The 20,329-nt window shown below is 47.5% G+C and overlaps 1 protein-coding gene across 2 annotated transcripts; it reads left to right on the top strand.

The window, feature by feature from the left end:
• Positions 1–8,350: 8,350 nt before the first annotated feature.
• On the top strand, positions 8,351–19,491 carry MORN3 (MORN repeat containing 3). 2 transcript variants are annotated; one of them, XM_006047159.4, is made up of 7 exons: positions 8,351–8,716; positions 10,976–11,131; positions 13,754–13,911; positions 15,515–15,674; positions 18,277–18,461; positions 18,743–18,826; positions 19,364–19,491. In XM_006047159.4, the coding sequence occupies exons 1-6, from the start codon at positions 8,383–8,385 to the stop codon at positions 18,818–18,820; spliced, it is 1,071 nt and encodes a 356-aa protein (XP_006047221.3). In that variant the 5' UTR covers positions 8,351–8,382; the 3' UTR covers positions 18,821–18,826; positions 19,364–19,491. The 2 variants fall into 2 exon arrangements, with proteins under 2 accessions (XP_006047221.3, XP_006047220.3); XM_006047158.4 differs by having other exon boundaries at positions 19,257–19,472.
• Positions 19,492–20,329: the final 838 nt, after the last annotated feature.

Raw genomic sequence — 20,329 nt, 5'->3', positions numbered from 1 at the left:
CGCACGCGCACGAGTGCTGGGACGCGGCAAGGTACAAGGGAGCCTTTACGCATGCTTATTTAAATAAGGCAAGGAGCTTCTCTCGTCAGCTCCTTAACCCGCCTCCTTTCTCTTCTTTGTACCCGCCTCTGACTTTTAAAGGGCTAGAGCTCTTTTTCACCGAATTGCTTTTTTTTTAAGATAAAGCATTTAGGTGGGCTTTCCTGATGGCTCAGTGGTAAAGAATCGTCCTGCCAATACCAGGAGAAACGAATTCTATCCCTGATGTGGGAAGATCCCACACCTAAATTAATTAATCAGTCATTTATTGAGAGCCTTCTGTGTGCTGGGCCCAACTTACATTTTCTTCTGTGTGCATTTTCCAATTTTTCCTTTGGAATACTTGTAAAAATTACATCATTATGTATATTTTTGGTAATACCATTCCCTTGGAGGCAATTTTCAGAAATGGGAGGCAATATGGTGTCCTGGGCAGGTCTTAGGTCAAAAGATCTAAGATTGAATCTTGGCTCAGCCACTTATTTGCTCTTTTACTCTGTCTGGGTATCATCCTTAATTTTTGTGAACTTAAGCGTTTGCAGATTTAAAAAAGTGAGGTTAACGCTACCTACCTCATAGGATGGTTGTGAAAACACGAGTACTTTTTTTTTTTTTCATTTTTTAAAAACGCAACGAAGTACCAAGTACTGTGGCTCATACCAGCTATCTATTAAATAAATAGTAGTTAAGTGGAATTAGCCAGAAAATAGTTTTATGGTTTCTGTAACATGGTTCCAGATGGTTCTTCAAGAGGATTTAACTAATCACCAGGATGGTTAGCAGTAGGTAAAGGTGTCTTTTTCCCCACAATGTTATCAATATCACAGTCCATCATTTTTTACACATTTTTCTAGTCTAGACAGTATGTAATGGTATGGCAGGCTTATTTTAACTTTCACTTCTTTAATTGCTGGGGAGGTTGCAGATTTTTCCTTGGGATGATTTATTAGCCGTATTTCTTTGCCTAACAACTATTTTCAAACACCATAATTTCCACTGGCTTATCCTTGCAGACATTATGTTAGGTTCTGACAGAGCATTTTGCTGACCAACTGAAAAAAAAAAAAAAAAGAGGGATAGGGAGCTGTGGTCAGTAAAAAGAAATTTTCCAAGGAGGGGGCAGAGTGAGAGATGACAGCTCATCCCTGAACACAGCACTGTTCAGACCTTTCTCTGGTAAAGGAAATGTCCTGTATCTACCCTGTCCCCTGGGGTAGCCAGTTGCCACACGTACCTACTGGATACTTGGAATGTGTCTAGTACCACTGAAGAATTGATTTTTATTTTTATAAAATTCTTTGGGACTTGGCTGGTGGTTCAGTGATTGACTCTGCATTTCCAATGCAGGAGGCCTGGGTTTGATCCCTGGATGGGGAACTAAGAACCAGCATGGTGGGGCGTGGCCAAAATAAATATAATAAAATTCTTTGATGGCATAACTCTAGAGATTAAGAAAGAAGGAGAGAAAGGAGAATAGCTGTCCTGCAGAGTCACTCAAAAGTGACCTCATATTGTTTTGGGAAGGAAAACACCTCTTATTGAGGAGGCCGTAAAACATTTAGGGTCTTGTATTTTATGGTCTTCTGTCGTGACCTTAGGATTGATTTCCAGTACTACTATAGTGCTGATAAATGGCCTAGTTGAGCACATCTGTATTTTAACAGCTTTGTTCCCTTACTGTGATAAATGGACCCAGAGGTGAACATTTGTAAAATATTTGAATTTTTTTCATTGTTCCACTTTCAAAAGTATTGCTCTTGTTAAATACATTTAGTTTCTCCTGTAATATGTTTTGTTAACCTGTGTAAAAGGATTAAATTTCATTATGGTTTTAAAAATGCTATTTTTATGTGAATTTAAATGCAGCCACATATTGTTTTTTAAAACCATATGGTTTACCACTAATTTCCCAAAGTTGCCATAAACTCTCAAAAGTTAAAAAAAAAAATGGCATCATATATATCAAGGGACTTAAATTGAGACTTTTGGCGTTGTTTCCAAGAGAGACAGTCCCAGAGGATCAGTGATAACAAGAATGGTGTGTTCAATTTGCAAAAGTCTATCAGGTTATACACCGATGATATTTCCATTTTTCTACAGAATTATACTTCAGTAAAAATTTCAACAACATTTCTACATTTTGTGTTACCCTCTTTAGGTATTTCTCTGATTTTTAATTCAGTAGAAGTCAAAAAAAAAAAAAAAGGCCTGTGACTTGCTCCGGATAGCTGAGAGCCCCTAGAGGGCGCTCATTCTGCACTGGAGACTTCCAGTTCAGTTCAGTTCAGTTCAGTCGCTCAGTCGTGTCTGACTCTTTGTGACCCCATGAATTGCAGCACTTCAGGCCTCCCTGTCCACCACCATCTCCTGGAGTTTACTCAGACTCACATCCATCAAGTCGGTGATGCCATCCAGTCATCTAATCCTCCGGCGTCCCCTTCTCCTCCTGCCCCCAATCCCTCCCAGCATCAGAGTCTTTTCCAATGAGTCAACTCTTTGCATGAGGTGGCCAAAGTACTGGAGTTTCAACTTTAGCATCATTCCTTCCAAAGAACATCCCAGGGCTGATCTCCTTCAGATGAACTGGTTGGATCTCCTTGCAGTCCAAGGGACTCTCAAGAGCCTTCTCCAACACCACAGTTCAAAAGCATCAATTCTTCAGCGCTCAGCTGTCTTCACAGTCCAACTCTCACATCCATACATGACCACAGGAAAAACCATAGCCTTGACTAGATGCCCTTTGTTGGCAAAGTAATGTCTCTGCTTTTGAATATGCTATCTAGGTTGGTCATAACTTTCCTTCCAAGGAGTAAGCGTCTTTTAATTTCATGGCTGCGATCACCATCTGCAGTGAGTTTGGAGCCCCAAAAAAAAAAGTCTAACACTGTTTGACTTTAAAACATCTTTATTGAGAGAGAATTCACACGCTGTACAATTTACCCATTTAAAACGTGTGATTTGATGGTTCTTAGTATATTCACAGAGTTATACATCCGTTATCACAGTCAGTTTTAGAATATTTTTATCACCACAAAAAAAACCTTGCCCTTTAACTATCACCTTCCTATCTTCCCATCGTCCCCTTCCTCAAGTAACCAGTAATCTAAATTCTTTCTGTCTTATAGTTTTGCCTATCCTGGACACTTCATATCAATGGAAACAACCTTTTGTGTCTGGCTTCTCTCAGCACAATGTTTTCAAGGTTCATTCATGTTGTAGCCTGTGTCGGTATGTCATTCCTTTTTATGGCTGAATAATATTCCATTATTATTATGTATGGATAGATGACATTTTGTTCATCCATTCATCTTTTTTTATTTTTTTAAGCTGTGCAACTCAGCTTGTGCTTTAGTTCCCCAATCAGAGCTCAAACCTAGGCCCTCTGCCATGGAAGCATGAAGTCGTAACCACTGGACCACCAGAGAATTCCCCTATACATTCATCTTTTGATGGTCATTTGAGTTGTCTCCAGGTGGGTCTTTCCTGCCACTTCTGGGAAGGTTTAGACCCAGATTATTCAGCTCCAGAAGGCCCCATTTGCATTTTATTTAGACAGTGCTCTCAGGAATGGACTACAGTGTGAATGTCAGGTCCTGGAGTTGACAACTCAGCAAGCATTGGATAAAAACTTTGGATTTCTTGCCAGAGTGGAGCATCCCAGCTTCCAGCCAAAGCTCTGTGCCCAGGAAAGTATATCCCCCCAAGGGAGTATTTATCTGTGGGTGTGGGGAGGAGTCCCTCTCACCTCCGACTACACAGGAGAACTCCCTTCACCTCAAGCTGTAAACAAGGCCCTTAAGAGGAGCCCAAGCTATTCAAGACTGACTACCTTTTTTGTTTGTTTTGGCCACGCCACACGTAGCATGTGGGATCTTATTTCCCTCAATAGGGATGGCACATGCGCCCTCTGCAGCGGAAGCACGGAGTCTGAACCACTGCACTGGCAGGGAAGTACCAGTTCTAGCCATTCAAACGTGGCAAGTAATTATCAGAAGGGTGTATGAGACAGAAGCCCTCATGCTTGACATTCCTGGCACTTCAGTATTAAGGAGTGGCTGGTCTGTAGCATCCACTTAGGAGTTTGTGAATAATGCTACCAAATTCTGACTCCACAAGGAGAATAATATTATAGATTTGTAACCTGCCGACCCAGATTGCCTTCAGAGGCAGATAAATGTTAACCTACAGGGCTTCTCTAGTGGTACAGTGGATAAGAATCCACTTGCCAATGCAGGGGACACAGGTTCAATCCCTGGCCCGGGAAGATGCCACATACCATGGAGCAGCTAAGCCTGTGCCCCACAACTATTGAGCCTACTGTCTAGAGCCCAAAGCTGCAGCTGCTGAGCCCATACTCTAGAGCCCATGAGTCACAAGTACTGAGCCTGTGTGCTCCAACTACTGAAGCCCATGCACCTAGAGCCTGTGCTCCGCAACAAGAGAAACCACTGCAGTGAGAACCCCCTAGCACATCAACAAAGAGTGGCCCCTGCTTGCTGCAACTAGTGTAAAGCCCCAGTGCAGCTACGAAGACCTGGTGCAACCAAAACCAACCAACCAAATAAATAAATTATTGAAAGAAACAACATTAACCTACTCCAGTTTCTTCTCTAGGGGACAGTCCTTGCTTCCCCTGAGCCAGGGTGTGATTAGCGGTTGTGAAAGGGTTTCTTGCAGGGATGGGACTGAGGCTTGAAGCTGTGTCTTGGCCTGACCTTGGGAGAGAGAAAACTAGACCATAGAGGTACCACTCAGCTGATGGCAGGGCAGCCCTGGACAAAGCCGCAGCACAGGGGTTGTTTGCACCAGGAGAGAACCTCTGGGACAGCTGGCCAAGTACCTGAGGAGGAGAAGAGAATGTCTTAAGGAGAACTACAGTATCTACACCTACAGCCTGACTGGCCCTGGGCAGACTCTGGATCTTAGATGAGCCAATCATGAATTTGGGATGGGAATTTGGAAAGAGCCAATTAATTTCTGTGAGTGATTGGAACTGAGGTGGAACCATGAAATGGAACCATTCTCTTTAAAAAAAATTTTTTTTAAGCTTTTCTTTCTTTTATTATTTACAAAATTTTTTAAAATTTGTTTTTAATTGGAGGATAATTGCTTTACAATATTGTGTTGGTTTCTGCCACGTCAACATGAATCAGCCATAAGTATACCTATGTCCAGGCTTCCCAGTGGCTCAGTGGGTAAAGAATCCACCTGCAATGCAGAAGATGCAGTAGACAAGGGTTTGATCCCTGGGTCGGGAAGATCCCCTGGAGCGGGGGCAAGCATATTCTTGAGCAGGATACTACTTCCCCAACATTGCATGCAGTTTCTGTTTCCTCTTGAGTAGGAATCTTCAACCTGAGGACCAAGGATTCCCAGACCAGGAGTCCCTAAAAGCACATCATTCATTCATTTGACAAATTATTAAGCAACTACTAGATGTCAGGAATTTCTTCTAGGTCCTAGGAAGACCAGAGAAGAAATACAAAAACTTCTCTGCCTGCACATATTGTTACCGAGCATGGGCACAGCAAACCAACTCACAGTGGGAATTTGCAACAAAGAGTTTATTGAAGCAACTTAGCAGCAGCAGCAGCAGCAGCAAGAGTTTATTTGCAAGGGTGAAAGTGAAAGTTGCTCAGCCGTGTTAGACACTTTGCGAACCCATGGACTATACAGTCCATGGAATTCTCCAGGCCAGAATACTGGAGTGGGTAGCCTTTCCCTTCTCCAATGGATCTTCCCAACCTAGGAATCGAACCAGGGTCTCCTACATTGCAGGTGGATTCTTTACCAACTGAGCTATCAGGGAACTCAATGGTAAAGAATCCGCCTGCCAATGCAGGAGACCCAGGTTCAATCCCTGGGTCAGGAAGATCCCCTGGAGAAGAGCACGGCAACTCACTCCATTCTGTAGCCCACCAGAGGAGCCTGGTGGGCTGCAGTCCATGGGGGCAGCAAAGAGTCAGACACGACTGAGCATACATGCACACAAGCAAGGAGAACAGGCAGCTCATGTTCAAGACTCAAACTCTCTGATGGTTTTCAGGGGAAGGCTTTTAGGGAAAGGGGTCCTAAGATGAGTGCTGAAGTGTGGAGTTAACAGGGTGATATTTTAGGAATGTCAATCATCAACCTTCTGGTGGTTCCAAACAGTCTGGCTCTACATGCCAGAGGACAGCATGTCATCACCAGCCTTCACCTGGAGGAGGGTGGGAGGTCTTAATTTCTGCTGAACAATTCAAAGATATGTGTCAGATGTTATCTATATCCCTTCAGAAGGAACTAGGAGTCCAATGTCTCTTTTGTTCTCATCATTAGCTGCTTACGCCTGTTCTCCCTGGGGAAGGCCCAGGAGACTACAGCCTTTTTCCTGCAAATGAGTAAAGAGGGGCACGGAGGGGCTTTTGTACTGGGAAGACCTCACAAGTTCCTCCTTGGTTTCAATTCCCCCTTTTCTTGATGATCCCCAATCCTGAGGGGAACAGGGCCAGGATAGGAAAAGGAATAAAGTTTCTGATAGAAAGATTAATCACAAACTTGGGAAACTGGGTTATTAGGGGAACTCAGTTTCAATACGGCAATATGACAATAGCTGTCCAGTACAGGCAGAGGTTATAACAGGTATTCATTGTACTATTACTGTTAACTATTAAGTTTTTCTGTGTTTTTGAAATTTTTCACTTAAAAGTTGAAAGAGGGCTTCCCTGGTGACTTTGTGGTAAAGAATCCACCTGCCAATGCAGGAGACATGGGTTCAATGCCTGGTCCTGGAAAATCCCACATGACACATACCAACTGAGCCTGTGTGCCACAACTATTGAGCCTGTGCTCTAGAGCCCAGGAACTGCAACTACTGAGCCCATGTGCTGCAGCTACTGAAGTCTATACCCCTAGAGCCCGTGCTCCGCAACAAGAGAAGTCACCACAATAAGACGCCTGAGCACCACATCTAGAGAGTAATCCATGATCGCTGCAACTAAAGAAAAGCCTGTGCAGCAATAAAGAGCAAGCACAGCCAATAAATAAATATATAAATTTTAAAAAAAATTGAAAGAAAATTTGCCTTCAAAGAGATAGATAAAAAGTGTTTGCGCGCGTGTGTGTGTGTGTGTTCATGCGTGTGGCTAACGAGAACATAAAACAGGATGAGAGTGGGAAGGAGGAAAACAAGTCAGAAAGTATATATGGAGATTCCAGTTTTAAATAGGGTGGTTCAGGGACTTCCCTGGTGGACCAGTTGTTAAGAATCCACCTTCCAGTGAAGGGGACTCAGGTTTGACTCCTGGACGAACTAAGATCCGACTTGTAGGGCAGCTAAGTTTGAGAGCCATAACGAAGACTCAGCACAGCCAAAATGTAAGAGTCAGACACGACTTGGTGACTGAACAACCACAACAATATATAGATAGATAGATAAATACAGGATGATCCAGAAACTCCATGCTGAGATGCTGCTGCTGTTGCTGCTCCTGCTGCTAAGTCGCTTCAGTCGTGTCCGACTCTGTGCGACCCCATAGACAGCAGCCCACCAGGCTCCCCCGTCCCTGGGATTCTCCAAGCAAGAACACTGGAGTGGGTTGCCATTTCCTTCTCCAATGCATGAAAGTGAAAAGTGAAAGTGAAGTCGCTCAGTCGTGTACAACTCCTAGCGCCCCCATGGACTGCAGCCCACCAGGCTCCTCCGTCCATGGGATTTTCCAGGCAAGAGTACTGGAGTGGGGTGCCATCGCCTTCTCCGCCATGCTGAGATGATGTTTAAATAAAACCCTGGAGATCAGGGAGTGAGCCAGGCTGCTTTCTGCAGGAAGATATGGCCTGCCTGGCAGAGGAGATGGAAGAGGCAAAGTCCCTGAGACAAGAACATGCCTAGCATTTTCCAGGAACAGTAAAAAAGTAAGTGTGAGGTTAGCGCAGAGTGGGTTTGGGCACACAGAGTAGGGGACAAGTTCAGAGAGAAGGGAGGGAGGCAGGCAGATGACACAGCGCGTTGAAGCCACTATAGTCACTATGGCTTTTACTCTGAGTGACCAGGGGAGCCACCATAAGGAAGTGAGCAAGGAATGACTTGGACCGGCTTGTGTATACCTAAACCGGATGCATCTTGCAGGGTGAAGGGGCTATTTACAGCTTCCTTCTGCTTCTCAGAGGAGTCTAGTAGACCACCATAAAACGAAGAGCAGGTGTAATGTTGATCTATCCTTCAAATCTGTCCCTTTGTTTTTTCAATTAGGCAAAAAAGCTTGTGATCCTTTTCTGCCAGGTTCGGGCGTGTTATTTGCCAAGGGCAACCCGGGGCAGGAGGAAAGGCGAACCTCCCAGGCACACCTGCCCAAGCTCCGAGATATGAGGTCTCTCGGGCTCGCCCACCTGCCTTTGGCACCAGGCCGGTGCACGAACTGGCACTCGACCTCCACGGGCCCAAAGACGTTCTTCCTCGTCGCGGGAGGGTTTGCAGCCTTCCCCATCCGCGGCCCCGCGAGTTCAGTCTCCGCAGGAAGGGGCGGGCCCTGCCGGTTGGCTTTGCAGAGGCCCCGCGTTGCCATAGCGACCCCGGCCGGGCTCTGGACGCCAGAGCATGAGCCGCAGGTAGCGATAGAAGCTGGAGGCTGCGGGCGGCGACCCCATCGCTGTTTGCCAGGGACTCCAGATCCAGACTCCGCCCCCCAGGAGAGCGCAGGTGAGCGGTCGCAGGTGTGACGGGGAGGGGGCGAGCGCCTAACCTTCAGCCGTCTGAGCCCCTCTCGTTCCACCTTCCCTGGTGGTAATTATTGTTATTTAGTATCAAAACAACCCGAGCAGAGCCCGCATACCGCGCTGTAAAACTTTTTTCCTGACCACGCTGCACAGCTTGCGGAATCTGACCAGGGAGCCCACCAGTGCCCCGGCAGTGAAAGCGCCTAGTCCTAACCATTGGACCACCGGGGAATTCCGCAAAACTTTCTTTTCCTATCAGAAACTCTATGTATTAAGACCACAGCCTCCTCTAGGGTAGAATCTAAGTTCTTGAAAGTTAGGACAGAGGATATGTTACACTGATGAAGGGTAATCATCCAATGATGTAAGAAAGTTATTAGATTTTGGATTCTCTTACAATTTCTGAGTAAGCCAAGGAGAAAGTGTCAGCTTGAGGCTAATGTGACATTAACACCTTTCTTAACATTTGCCAATCTCAACTGTAAGCCCCAGTATCTAGCTAAGGCTTAAGAAATGATCATAAAATCTCTTTCTTGGATAAAAGTATTGACTTTTAAAGTGAATTAATTTCAATATAAAGACTAATCATGGACCACCTTGATGGTCCAGTGGTTAGGACTCCAAGCTTCTAATGCAAAGAGCGTGGGTTTGATCCTTGGTCAGGGAATTAAGATCCCACATGGCCAAATATATATTAAAAAAAAAAAAAAGATTAATCACAGTACTCATGGTACACGCAAATGTGAGGGAAAAAAAAAGAAAAACATTAAATTTAGGACCTGAGACTGTTTCCCTCTGCCCAGTTCATGCCCTGGCTGTTTTCCTTGCTTTGAGTGCCTTTCCCAATTCCTGGGCATGATTGTCAAAATACGTACTAGCCAGTACAGTTGGCCAGCTTAGTCAGATTCCTGAAGGTCCCTGCTGTGTCCCTACAGGGAACTCCTTGATGGACAGGACCCAGTGCAGAATGAAAATGAGGCCCTGGCTCAGGAAGTATTAGGAGTTTTTAAAAAGTGACAGCAGAGCCAAGACCAAGCACATACCTTTCTAAGGACCAGGTCCTGTGCAGCTATTCAGGTTGAACATCTGTGATGCTGGCCCTGAATGGGTGGATGCCTGGAACACCATGATCTCCTGAAACCTGCTCAGCCTTGGGGTCATACTCATTGGTCAATAACTCTGCCTGCTGTTGGTTAAATAGTTCTCTGCACTGGGCAGGGAGGGTAGGAGAGCCCTTGTCTGATGGAAAAAACCTAACCAAGCAGACAGGAAGAGTACCCAAGCAGAGGTCAGAGGTCAGAGGTAGCAGGATGATCAATCCTCCTGGTGTGTCTGGAGCTGTCCCAGTTCTAGCTCTGAAAGTTCAATGTCCTAGGAAACCCCTCAGTCCCAGGGAAACTGGGACATGTGGTCATCCTAGAGACAGTATCGTTAGTTGATGGGCTCTCCTGACAGCTCACAAACCCCTGCAAAGCCAGCCCCTGTGTTTTTCCACCAGAGGCAGGACCTGGGGCCTAAAGTGCTAGATGCTGAACCAGTGGTGGTAATGGGATGTCCCTGGGGGCTGTGCCACAGGGCTGTCTGCCCACCCAGACAAGGGTGGCCTGGCTAGGTCCCAACTCCCCTGTAGTGGGTCCCAGTGCTCACCACTCCAGCATCCACTCTGATTGGTCATGAGTGAATGAAGGTTAGTTGTTCAGTTATGTCCTTTGCAACCCCATGGACTGTAGCTCATCAGGCTCCTCTGTCCATGGAATTCACCAGGCAAGAACACCGGGGTGTGTTGCCATTCCCCTCTCCAGGGGACCTTCCCAACCCAGGGATGGAACTCAGGTCTTCCACATTGCAGGCACATTCTTTACCATCTGAGCCACCAGGGAAGCCCCTGATTGGTCATACTGGTTATTAATGTGACTTTCACCCTCTCCCCAGGGCAGCTTCTTCCTGATGTCATCACAAACCCCTCTGATCTACTGGTTTCCCTGGGTTCCATCCCAAGCAATTGTGCCATCAGGTTCCCCGCCCCAGGGGGCCCTTAGGGAGGCAAGGGAGGAGACATCCAAACATCAGTCCAACACAAAAGAATCCCCCCCAAGGGCTGCTCATCTGCCCCGGGGAATTCAGAACACACATGACTCGCCCCACCTGACCTCAGACAAGTGTCTTTCCAGGAAGTCCCAGGGTCCCAGCATTCCTTGGAGCAAACTGAACCCCTGATGTCCCTAACCCTTTGGCCCCACAGAAGCAGCCAACATGCCTATCTTCAAATGCCCGCAAAAGTCGGAGCCCCTGTGGAAGGAGTGGGACCAGAAGGCCCAGAAGAACGGACTGAGGCACCAGGTGTTCGCTGTCAATGGCGACTGCTACGTGGGTGAGTGGAAGGACAATGAGAAACACGGTAAGTGGGGGCTCAGGGGTGAGTGTGGGGTCTGGGCCACGGTGGACCCCTGGGCCCAAGGAAGCAGCTTGCAGAGCTCACTGGGGACATAAGATATATCGCCGAGAGGTGAATACTGACTAGGACCAGCCAGGGGCATCCTTATGCTGGGGCTCTGAAATCCAACTCAACTCTGGCTTCAGGTGAGCAGAGGGGCCAGCAGGGAACGAAGCTGTCTTTAGACACCAGCCACAGCCTCAGCTGGGACTCCCAGGACAGCAGCTCATTCTCTACCGTCTGCGACTGCACTAAGCATGGAGCTGGCTAGCAGGAGGAAAAGGTGGCCTCCAGAAACCACCTTGCAACTGGGATTCTGGTCTTCAAGCTCAGTCCTTCAAACCAGCAGAGGGCGAAATAGGACATCTCCCACCACATCTCCACCCTGCAATGGCTGGGGCTCCCAGGGTGGAGTATGGACTCCTTGTGACACAAATTGAGCCCTGAAGAAAGAAAAACAGAAAAACAAAGTTTAAAAAAAAAAAGAAAAAGAAAAACAAAGTTTTTATTAAAAAAAGGTGTTATGGCTTCTCCGTCTAGTCTTGCAATTCCAGATTCTTGGCTCTTGGCCACTCTTCTCTCCTGTCTTCCTGCGTTAAGTGCTTGAGTCCATAAACCTGGGTCAATCTCAGCTCCATCAACTGTGACCTTGAGAGGTCTACTACACCACTCTGAGCCTCAGTCTCCTCATCTGTAAAATTGGAATAATACATATCTGTTAAGATAAGAGATACCATCTATCAAATATGTAGCCAAGGATCTGTGCAGAAGGGGAACTTCTTGAATGTTCTCTGAGGGCTGAGCACAGCACAGGACATTATTCAGACTTTCCTTGTCCAAGAAACCCCCAAAAGTTGAACCCACCCTGCTCATAACACAAAACCCACCCTCAGCACTGACTTAAAGGCCAGGTTTTGCACAGCTGCCTGGAGCTCTTTGTGTAGTTAAGGATGACTGCCTTTGTGTTTCAGTCTTTGTGGGAAGCCTGTAGTGTGGACAGAGCCCTGGACTAAGAGTCAGGACACTGAAGTTCTAAGCCTGGCTCTATTACTGAGAGGCTGTGTGACTTTGGGTAAGTCATTTCCCATTGTCTGAACTTGGCTGCCCTACCTGTGATATGACCTTGCAGGCTGGTATAAACAACTATTCATCCCCTACAGTGTAACTGGACCCTGTCTCAAGGGCAAACATCAATGATAGCATCTTTTCTATTTTCAGGCATTGTCCTAAGTATTATACATATACTAATGAATTTAGTGTCCAGAACAACCCCATGAGATCTTCTTGTCCCCATTTTACAGATGAGGAACCTGAGGCCCAGAGAGTTAAGTTTCTTGCACTAGATCAAAAAGCTGGGTTTGTTCCTGAGCTACCAAGGACTAAGACACAAGTTGGCACGCAGAGGTACTTCCCACATATTGTATTCATCCCTTTGTTTAACAAATATTGGTCACCTCCAACATGCCAGGCACTGTTCTTCCGTGCTGGAAATAGAGCAGTGAACAGAACAGACCAGTCTGTGCCCTTGTGAAGTGTACATTCTCCTGGAAGACACAGACAGTAGACAATACATGATAAATAAATGAATTATCTATTATGTTAGGAGTTGGAAATGGCAACCCACTCCAGTGTTCTTGCCTGGAGAATCCCAGGGACGGGGGAGCCTGGTGGGCTGCCGTCTATGGGGTCGCACAGAGTCGGACACGACTGAAGCGACTTAGCAGTAGCAGTATGAGTTGACAAGGGATGTGGAAAGAAATACAACAGGGTAAGGGGTTAAAAGTAGCTTATATTAATTTTTTTCAATATTTATTTATTTGGCTGAACTAGGTCTTAGTTGCAGCATGCAGGATCTTCAATCATTGTTACAGCATATACGGGATCTACGTCCCTGACCAGGGATGGAACCTGGGTCCCCAGCATTGGGAGCGAAGAGTCTTAGCCTTTGGACCAGCAGGGAAGTCCAGAAGCTTATATTAAATAATTTTAAGTGAGATGGTCAATGAGAAAATGATTTTTGAGTAAAGACTTGCAGGGGGTAGGGAGTGAGTGAATATTTGGGGAAGAGTTTTCCAGGGCAGAGGAGAAGCAGGTACAAAAGCCTTGAAGCGGAAGCATATCTGGTGGGTTCCAGGAACGACAGGGCCACCAGGAATTGGAGGGCAGAATGGAAAATGGGAGTGGAGGACACAGAAGGGGTTGGAGTATAATAGGAGGAGGTGGGTCTCCATGTATAATCAGGAGAACTACATAAATATGCAGAACATTCTCCAGAAATCCTGACCATCTGGTATATACACTCAGTATTATTAAAAGATGAAGCTCAAACACCAAAGGGGAAAATTTCTGCTTGGTGTTTGCTCTGTGGGTTTGGCGTCAGGGCAAAGCACTGTAGAAATAGACCTCTCTTGGAGTTTCTCTGGATGCTAGGGAGAGGGTGGTCTACGTACAAGGTAGATACCCCTCTCAGTCCTTGAGAACTGTCCAGTCCAGATGCCTGAGGCCCAGGCAGACAGAGAACCTGTCTCCCCGCACAGGCCCCATGAAGGCCATGTTTGCAGTGTTGGCCCATCTTTGTATCACCAGGGAAAGGAACACAGGTCTGGAAGAAGAACGGAGCCATCTATGAGGGGGACTGGAAGTCTGGGAAGCGAGATGGCTATGGCACCCTCAGTCTTCCTGACCAAGAGACCGGAAAGTACAAGAGAGCCTACTCAGGCTGGTGGAAAGGCGATAAGAAATGTGTGAGTGGTTCCCATCATGCTCTGGGGTGTGGGCCAGGCTGAAAGAAGCCTTTGTGTGTGTGTGTGTGTGTGTGCACGCGCACCCGTGTGTGTGTGTGTGTGTGTGTGTGTGTAGGGGGAGCAGTCAGAGAGGCCTGGGAAAAAAGGGAGGGGGATCTAGGGGAAGAGAACAGGGTTCTGCGTGGGTGGGAGAAGGAAGGGGTGGGGGAACCATCAAGACTTCTCAGAACAAAAACCAGAAACAGGAAGCAGGAGAGGGCCCAGGGAGGAGCCCATGAAACCCTGTGGCTACAAGAAGCCAGCCAGCCTGTGAGGGGCAAAATCTCCTCCCCCACCTCCCCAACTCATTTCCTGGCTTTCTTTTCCCCTGGCATCCCTTTCTGAGAATACCCCTTCTGTTGGGACTGGATAAGAGGTGGGGGGCGGGTGGAAAAGTGAGAGCAAGCAAGAAAGCAGACGCTACACCCTTTGCCGAGAGAAGAAGGTCCTGAGGGCTAGAAGGCAGTCAGAGGCATGCCCCCAACCCATAAACACCTGACTCCTCACCACAGGTCATGGAGACAGATAATCATACAGTACTGCTATTGAACAACTGCTATTATGACCCTGGAATATGATATATTGTAGAACTCCACATCAACATCGTCATCATCATCATTATTATTTTCCTCTCACTGATGAGGAGACATGCTCAGAAGGGTGCAGCAGGTGAAGTGCCTCACCTGGGGTCACACTGCTGGCAAGTTAATTGCCCCAGGATTTCATGATCTCTGCTCTCAAAATGTTTCTTGGCCAGCGGGGGACAAAGATCCCCAAATAAATAATTTATATTGTATAATATGGTGCTAGGATTGAGGTTTTCACAAAAAGTCCAATGGAAGTTCACTGAGAATTCAGGGCAGGCTTCCTGTAGAAGGTGACACCATAAGATGCAAGGTGTTAGGGAGTAAAAAAGGAGGAGGGGAAAGTAGCAAAGGCTGCAGAAGTTGTTAAAGGAAGGAAATATTAAACAGCAAGGTGTGTCTACCCACAGGGGTGGCAGAGAGAGGAGGGGTAGGAGGGGGCCTTGAAGGTTATGTGGGGGATCAGGATTTTTGAGGAGTAGCCTTGGGCTGCATAAGCCAGCCCCTTCAGGTTTGATCTGTGGGGACCCCATGGTGACTCTCTGCGGTTGCATGATAAGTTCTCATGTTCATTTTTCTGGGGAGAAACTCCATAGCTTTGATCTCATTGCCAGGCATCTGCGACTTTTAATAGGGTCAAATCAGAGTTGGGAAGACATAATTAACGTGATCAGACAGGCCATGTAAAAGATCCTCCCAGCAGTCATATGGCAGATGCATGGGATGAGGGGGAGAACGCGAGAGTGAAGGAGGAAGATCAGTGAGAAGGGGCGAAATGATGGTGGGCTGAAGGAAGGCGGTAGCACAGGGTAGCGGAAAATGGAAGGCCTAGGAGATTTTACAAAACAGGACCGTCAGCTTGGATGTAGGGCTTGCGGAGGAAGGAGGAAAGAAGCCCAGGTGTTTTGGGTACCAGGGAGGATGGTGGGTGTTCCTAGTGTTGTGGGGCGCCGTGAACAAGGACACCTTCGTGCTTTCAGGGCTATGGGATCCAGTTTTTCGGACCCAAGGAGTATTATGAGGGTGACTGGTGTGGCAACCAGCGCAGCGGGTGGGGCCGCATGTACTACAGCAACGGAGACATCTACGAGGGCCAGTGGCGTAACGACAAGCCAGAAGGGGAGGGCATGTTGCGCCTGAGTGAGTGTTCAGCCCCGTCCCAAAGGCCTGCTGGCCACGCCCACTCGGCCACCCCCTCAAGGCACAGTCATTCGGGGCCCTGCAAGGCCGGGCCCTGGCCACGCCCATCGGGCCACGCCCTCGCATAGCCCTGCTGGGGATGGGGGGTTAAGGTGCACGACAGGAGACAAGACCCGGTCCCTGCCCTCGGGGAGTTTATACTCTAAAAGAGGTACCTAACAATAAACATAAAGAATTAAGACTTTGTCTTTTGGTCCATAGTAATCATACTGCTACTGCTAAGTCGCTTCAGTCGTGTCCGACTCTATGCGACCCCATAGACGGCAGCCCACCAGGCTCCCCCGTCCCTGGGATTCTCCAGGCAAGAACACTGGAGTGGGTTGCCATTTCCTTCTCCAATGCATGAAAGTGAAAAGTGAAAGTGAAGTCGCTCACTCGTGTCTGACTCTTAGCGACCCCATGGACTGCAGCCTACCAGGCTCCTCCATCCATGGGATTTTCCAGGCAAGAGTACTGGAGTGGGGTGCCCCAATCATAGCCCACACTTAGGCAGCCCTGAGCTCATTATATCCACACTACAATTCTGTATCGGAAGCTGACTGTGGCTCAGATCATGAACTCCTTCATGCAAAATTCAGACTTAAATTGAAGTAAGTAGGGAAAACCACTAGGCCATTCAGGTATGACCTAATTCAAATCCCTTACGATTATACAGTGAAAGTGACAAATAGTTTCAAGGAATTAGATTTGAAAGACAGAGTGCCTGAACAACTATGGATGGTGGTTGGTAACATTGTATAGAAGGGGGTGATCAAAACCATCCCCAAGAAAAAGAAATGCAAAAAGGCAAAATGGTTGTCTGATAAGGCCTTACAAATAGCTGAGAAAAGAAGAGAAGCAAACGGCAAAGGAGAAAAGGAAAGATATACCCATCTGAACGCAGAGTTTCAAAGAATAGCAAGGAGAGATAAGAAAGCCTCCCTAAGTGAACAGTGCAAAGAAATAGAGGAAAACAATAGAATGGGAAAGACTAGAGATCTCTTCAAGAAAATTAGAAATACCAAGGGAACATTTCATGCAAAGATGGGCTCAATAAAGGACAGAAATGGTATGCATCTAACAGAAGCAGAAGAGATTAAGAAGAGGTGGCAAGACTACACAGAAGAACTATACAAAAAAGATCTTCATGACCCAGATAACCACGATGGTATTATCACTCACCTAGAATCCATAAATTTAGCATCATTGTCCCTCCAGACTGTGACCTGCAGAAGGACTGGGACTGTGTCTGTTTTGTTCCCCACTGTTTCCCCAGTGCCTGCTGTGTAGTAGATACTCTTGGTGAGGACACAAACCAGAACCTAGGCTCCTGAAAACTGGGGAGGGTTAAGGCAGCCACTCTGTCATTCTTAATCCTCCCTGCACCCTGCTTCCATTCCTGATTTTAGTGCATACCGCCTACTAATAGCCTGCATTTAGTGAGCACCTGCTGTGGCCCAGTGCAGGCTTTCTAAGGCTTGGAGTCTGGAACCAGCTCTTACTAGTTGTGGGACCTTGGGCAATTAACCTCTTTAAACTCCCTATGCTTCGGTTTTCTCAACTGTAAAGTAAGGGGAAAATAAAGCTTACTTAAAGTTATTGTGAAGATTAAGTGAGGTTTATATTTGTAAAATGCTTAGCATGACATAGAATAAATAGTAGGCGCTCAGTATCAGTACATACTTGTATAGTAGAGCTCAGCAAACTATGGGCCAAATCCAGCCCTGAACATGTTTTTGTAAATAAAGTTTTGTTGGCACACAGATGTGCTCATTCACTTATGTATTGTCCAGTGGCAGAGGTGACCATCTGTGGCAGAGACCCACAGTGTTGAAAATCCTATCTGCTACTTTGCAGAAAAGGTTTGTTGATCTCTGATCTGGAGTTTATCCAGTACTTTTCTAAGTCCTTTTTGTGTACAGATTCATTTAATCTTTACAATAATTTAATGAGGGAGGTGCTACTCTGGTCCTCATTTTACAAATGAGGAAACGAAACAAAATGGCTGCATGACTTGCTCAGGGTCACATAGCTCATATGTGTCTGAGCTGAGACATGTTAGATTTATCATTATTATTTTTACAGCATCACCACCATCCAATGGGAAGTGGAATTGATTCCCAGTTAAGAGCAGGGGCTCCTGGGATGAACAGGATTTGGTTTGAAACCCTTCCTAGTTCTGCGACCTTGAGCAAATCAATCAAATTTCTGGAGCTTTTCAAGTTTCATGTATAAAGTGGAATCCTTTATCCTTCACAGAACTGTTTTTGTGAGAAGTGAGGTCAGAAGCAGCATGGAATCGGCACAGAGTAAGTGCTGGAAAAGCACTGCCTGTTAGTATCATTAGCTATATTTTTTACAGGCAGGAAACAGTGTCGCTTATCTAAGTTCAAGTAGGTAGTTGAGGTGAGGTGATATGTGAACCAGGTCTGAAACCACTGGCACCCTAGGGCTCTATGGCTTTCTGGTGGGCATGATGTCTAGCCTGCCGAGTGGCAGAAAGTCCAGCCAGGTGGGGGGAATGTGGTGGCCAGCACCCATGACCCCCTGTCTTTCCCCCCAGAGAATGGGAACCGCTATGAAGGCAATTGGCAGAGAGGTGTGAAGAATGGGTCAGGGCGTTTCTTCCACCTGGACCATGGTCAGCTGTTTGAAGGCTTCTGGGTGGACGACGTGGCCAAGTGTGGCACAATGATCGACTTCGGCCGCGATGAGGCCCCCCAGCCCACCCAGTTCCCTATTCCTGAGGTGGGCAGCTCTCTGCAGGATCCTGGGACCACACCCAACCTACAGACAGGAAACAGCAGACCCCCACCAGCCACACCCAACCTAACTGAGCCCAGCCGAGTCAGGAAACGTACAAGGTTTTGTTTTCAGTCAGGCATCCCCAGGGAGACTGGCAGTACCCCCACAAAGCATGCAGCACCCCCAAGGCTGGCAGCACCCCCACAGGGCAGGCAGTGTCCCAAAGGCTGACAGCCTGGGTCTTCTCCACACTCCCCAGACCAACCCCTGTTACTTCCGTCCAGGTCAAAATTCTAGATCCTGACGGTGTGTTGGAGGAAGCCTTGGCCATGTTCAAGAAGACAAAAGAAGAAGGAGATTGATACCAGGTGAGAGGCGGGCATGCCAGCCACCCTCTGATGTGGTCTGGGCAGCTCCTGGGCTCTTCTCTGACCAGGAGGGATCAGGGGCAGGACCATATAGGACTTTGCCTCCAAAGTCCTGCTGGTCGTTTTTGCTTCCTCTCTTTGGAATCTCTTTTCCCTGCGACCTCTGTGGCGGTTCTGGGCATAAATAAGAATCTGTGCTCCCAATGCAGGGGGCACAGGTTCAATCCCTGGTTGGGGAGCTAAGATCCCGCATGCTACCTGGTGTGGCCAAACGAACAAGCAAACACACACCCTCTTTTCCCTATAGACATCCTGCCCAGATCCTCCCACTGTGGTCTTATGGGATTGGACTCAGGTGGTCTGCTCACCCCAGAGTGCCCTTGAGTACCGATGTTTGCCCCGGCCCTCTACTTGTCCATCTGTCCTGTAGGGCCTTGTTCCATGCAGTCCCTCCTGGTGGGTATAAGTGGGGTCGAGGAGAGAGCACTGGTACAGCATCTTTGAAACGCCAGCTCCCAGCACCCCTCGCCCTTGCAGAGAGAACCACCAGCGCTTCAGGAGGAATTCAAACCGGAGTCACCCAACTGCTTGGACCAGTGCGGCTCCTGTTGGAGGAGCAATGGGGACACACCCTTGGCACCCTCAGAAGGCACCTTCCTCCTCCCAGCACTGGCTCATTCCTTCCCAGGAGGAGGCCAGTGCTTCTCTCCCCTGCTGGCCTTGGGGACCCTCTTGTTACTGCCTTTTTTCTTGGACCTCATCTCTGAGCGCATCAGAATAAAGGGGACCCTGGTGGCAAGAGCTGGTTGCCTATGGTGGGTGGCGGTGGTGGGTGGGGGCGGTGTGTGTGCAGGGTCCCTCAGGAGGGATTTCAGGTGGAGAAGTGAAGTGTCCCCCTGGGCCACATGGATTTCCCTTGGGGCAAAGTGGGGTGGTGCATCCAGGTCTCTGATCTCTGATGAGATAACTGATCTCTGTCTCATTCCAGAAATGAGACAGAGCCTGCATCAGGCTCCACTCATCTCTTAGATTCGGCATTGAAATGTGACCTGGCTTCTCACCCTAACATAGGAGCTCCCAACCTTGGAATCCCGTGGGAGATGTAAAAGCTAAGAACGCCCAGATTCCACACCCAGAGAGCCTCATCTGTCTAGGATGACTCCTGGGCCTTCCAGAAGTTCCCCAGCTTGACTCTAGTGTGCAGCTGGGGCACAGAACCTCTGACTTATTGGCTTTGTGAACCTAAGCAAGTGACCTCAGTTGCCCTGTCTGTAAAATGGGAACCTCAGAGATCTCATGGGGGTGGGGGGAGGGTGTTGTGATGATCTTCTGGCAGATATAAAAACAACAGATAACATGAGGTTATTGAGGTGAGTTGTAAACAGATATCCACGAAAGGCTTTGCAAAATTTTGCACAACATTCCTGCAAGATAAGAGCAACTCTTACATAATGTTTATGAATAGGAGTCCTGCAGTCAGACTGCTGCAGAATGTGAATCCCA

This window comes from Bubalus bubalis, chromosome 17 (assembly GCF_019923935.1).
Source record: "Bubalus bubalis isolate 160015118507 breed Murrah chromosome 17, NDDB_SH_1, whole genome shotgun sequence".
Classification (NCBI taxonomy): Eukaryota; Metazoa; Chordata; class Mammalia; order Artiodactyla; family Bovidae; genus Bubalus; species Bubalus bubalis.
The sequence above is the reverse complement of the archived record's forward strand: the minus strand, read 5'-3'. Positions and strand labels throughout refer to the sequence as shown.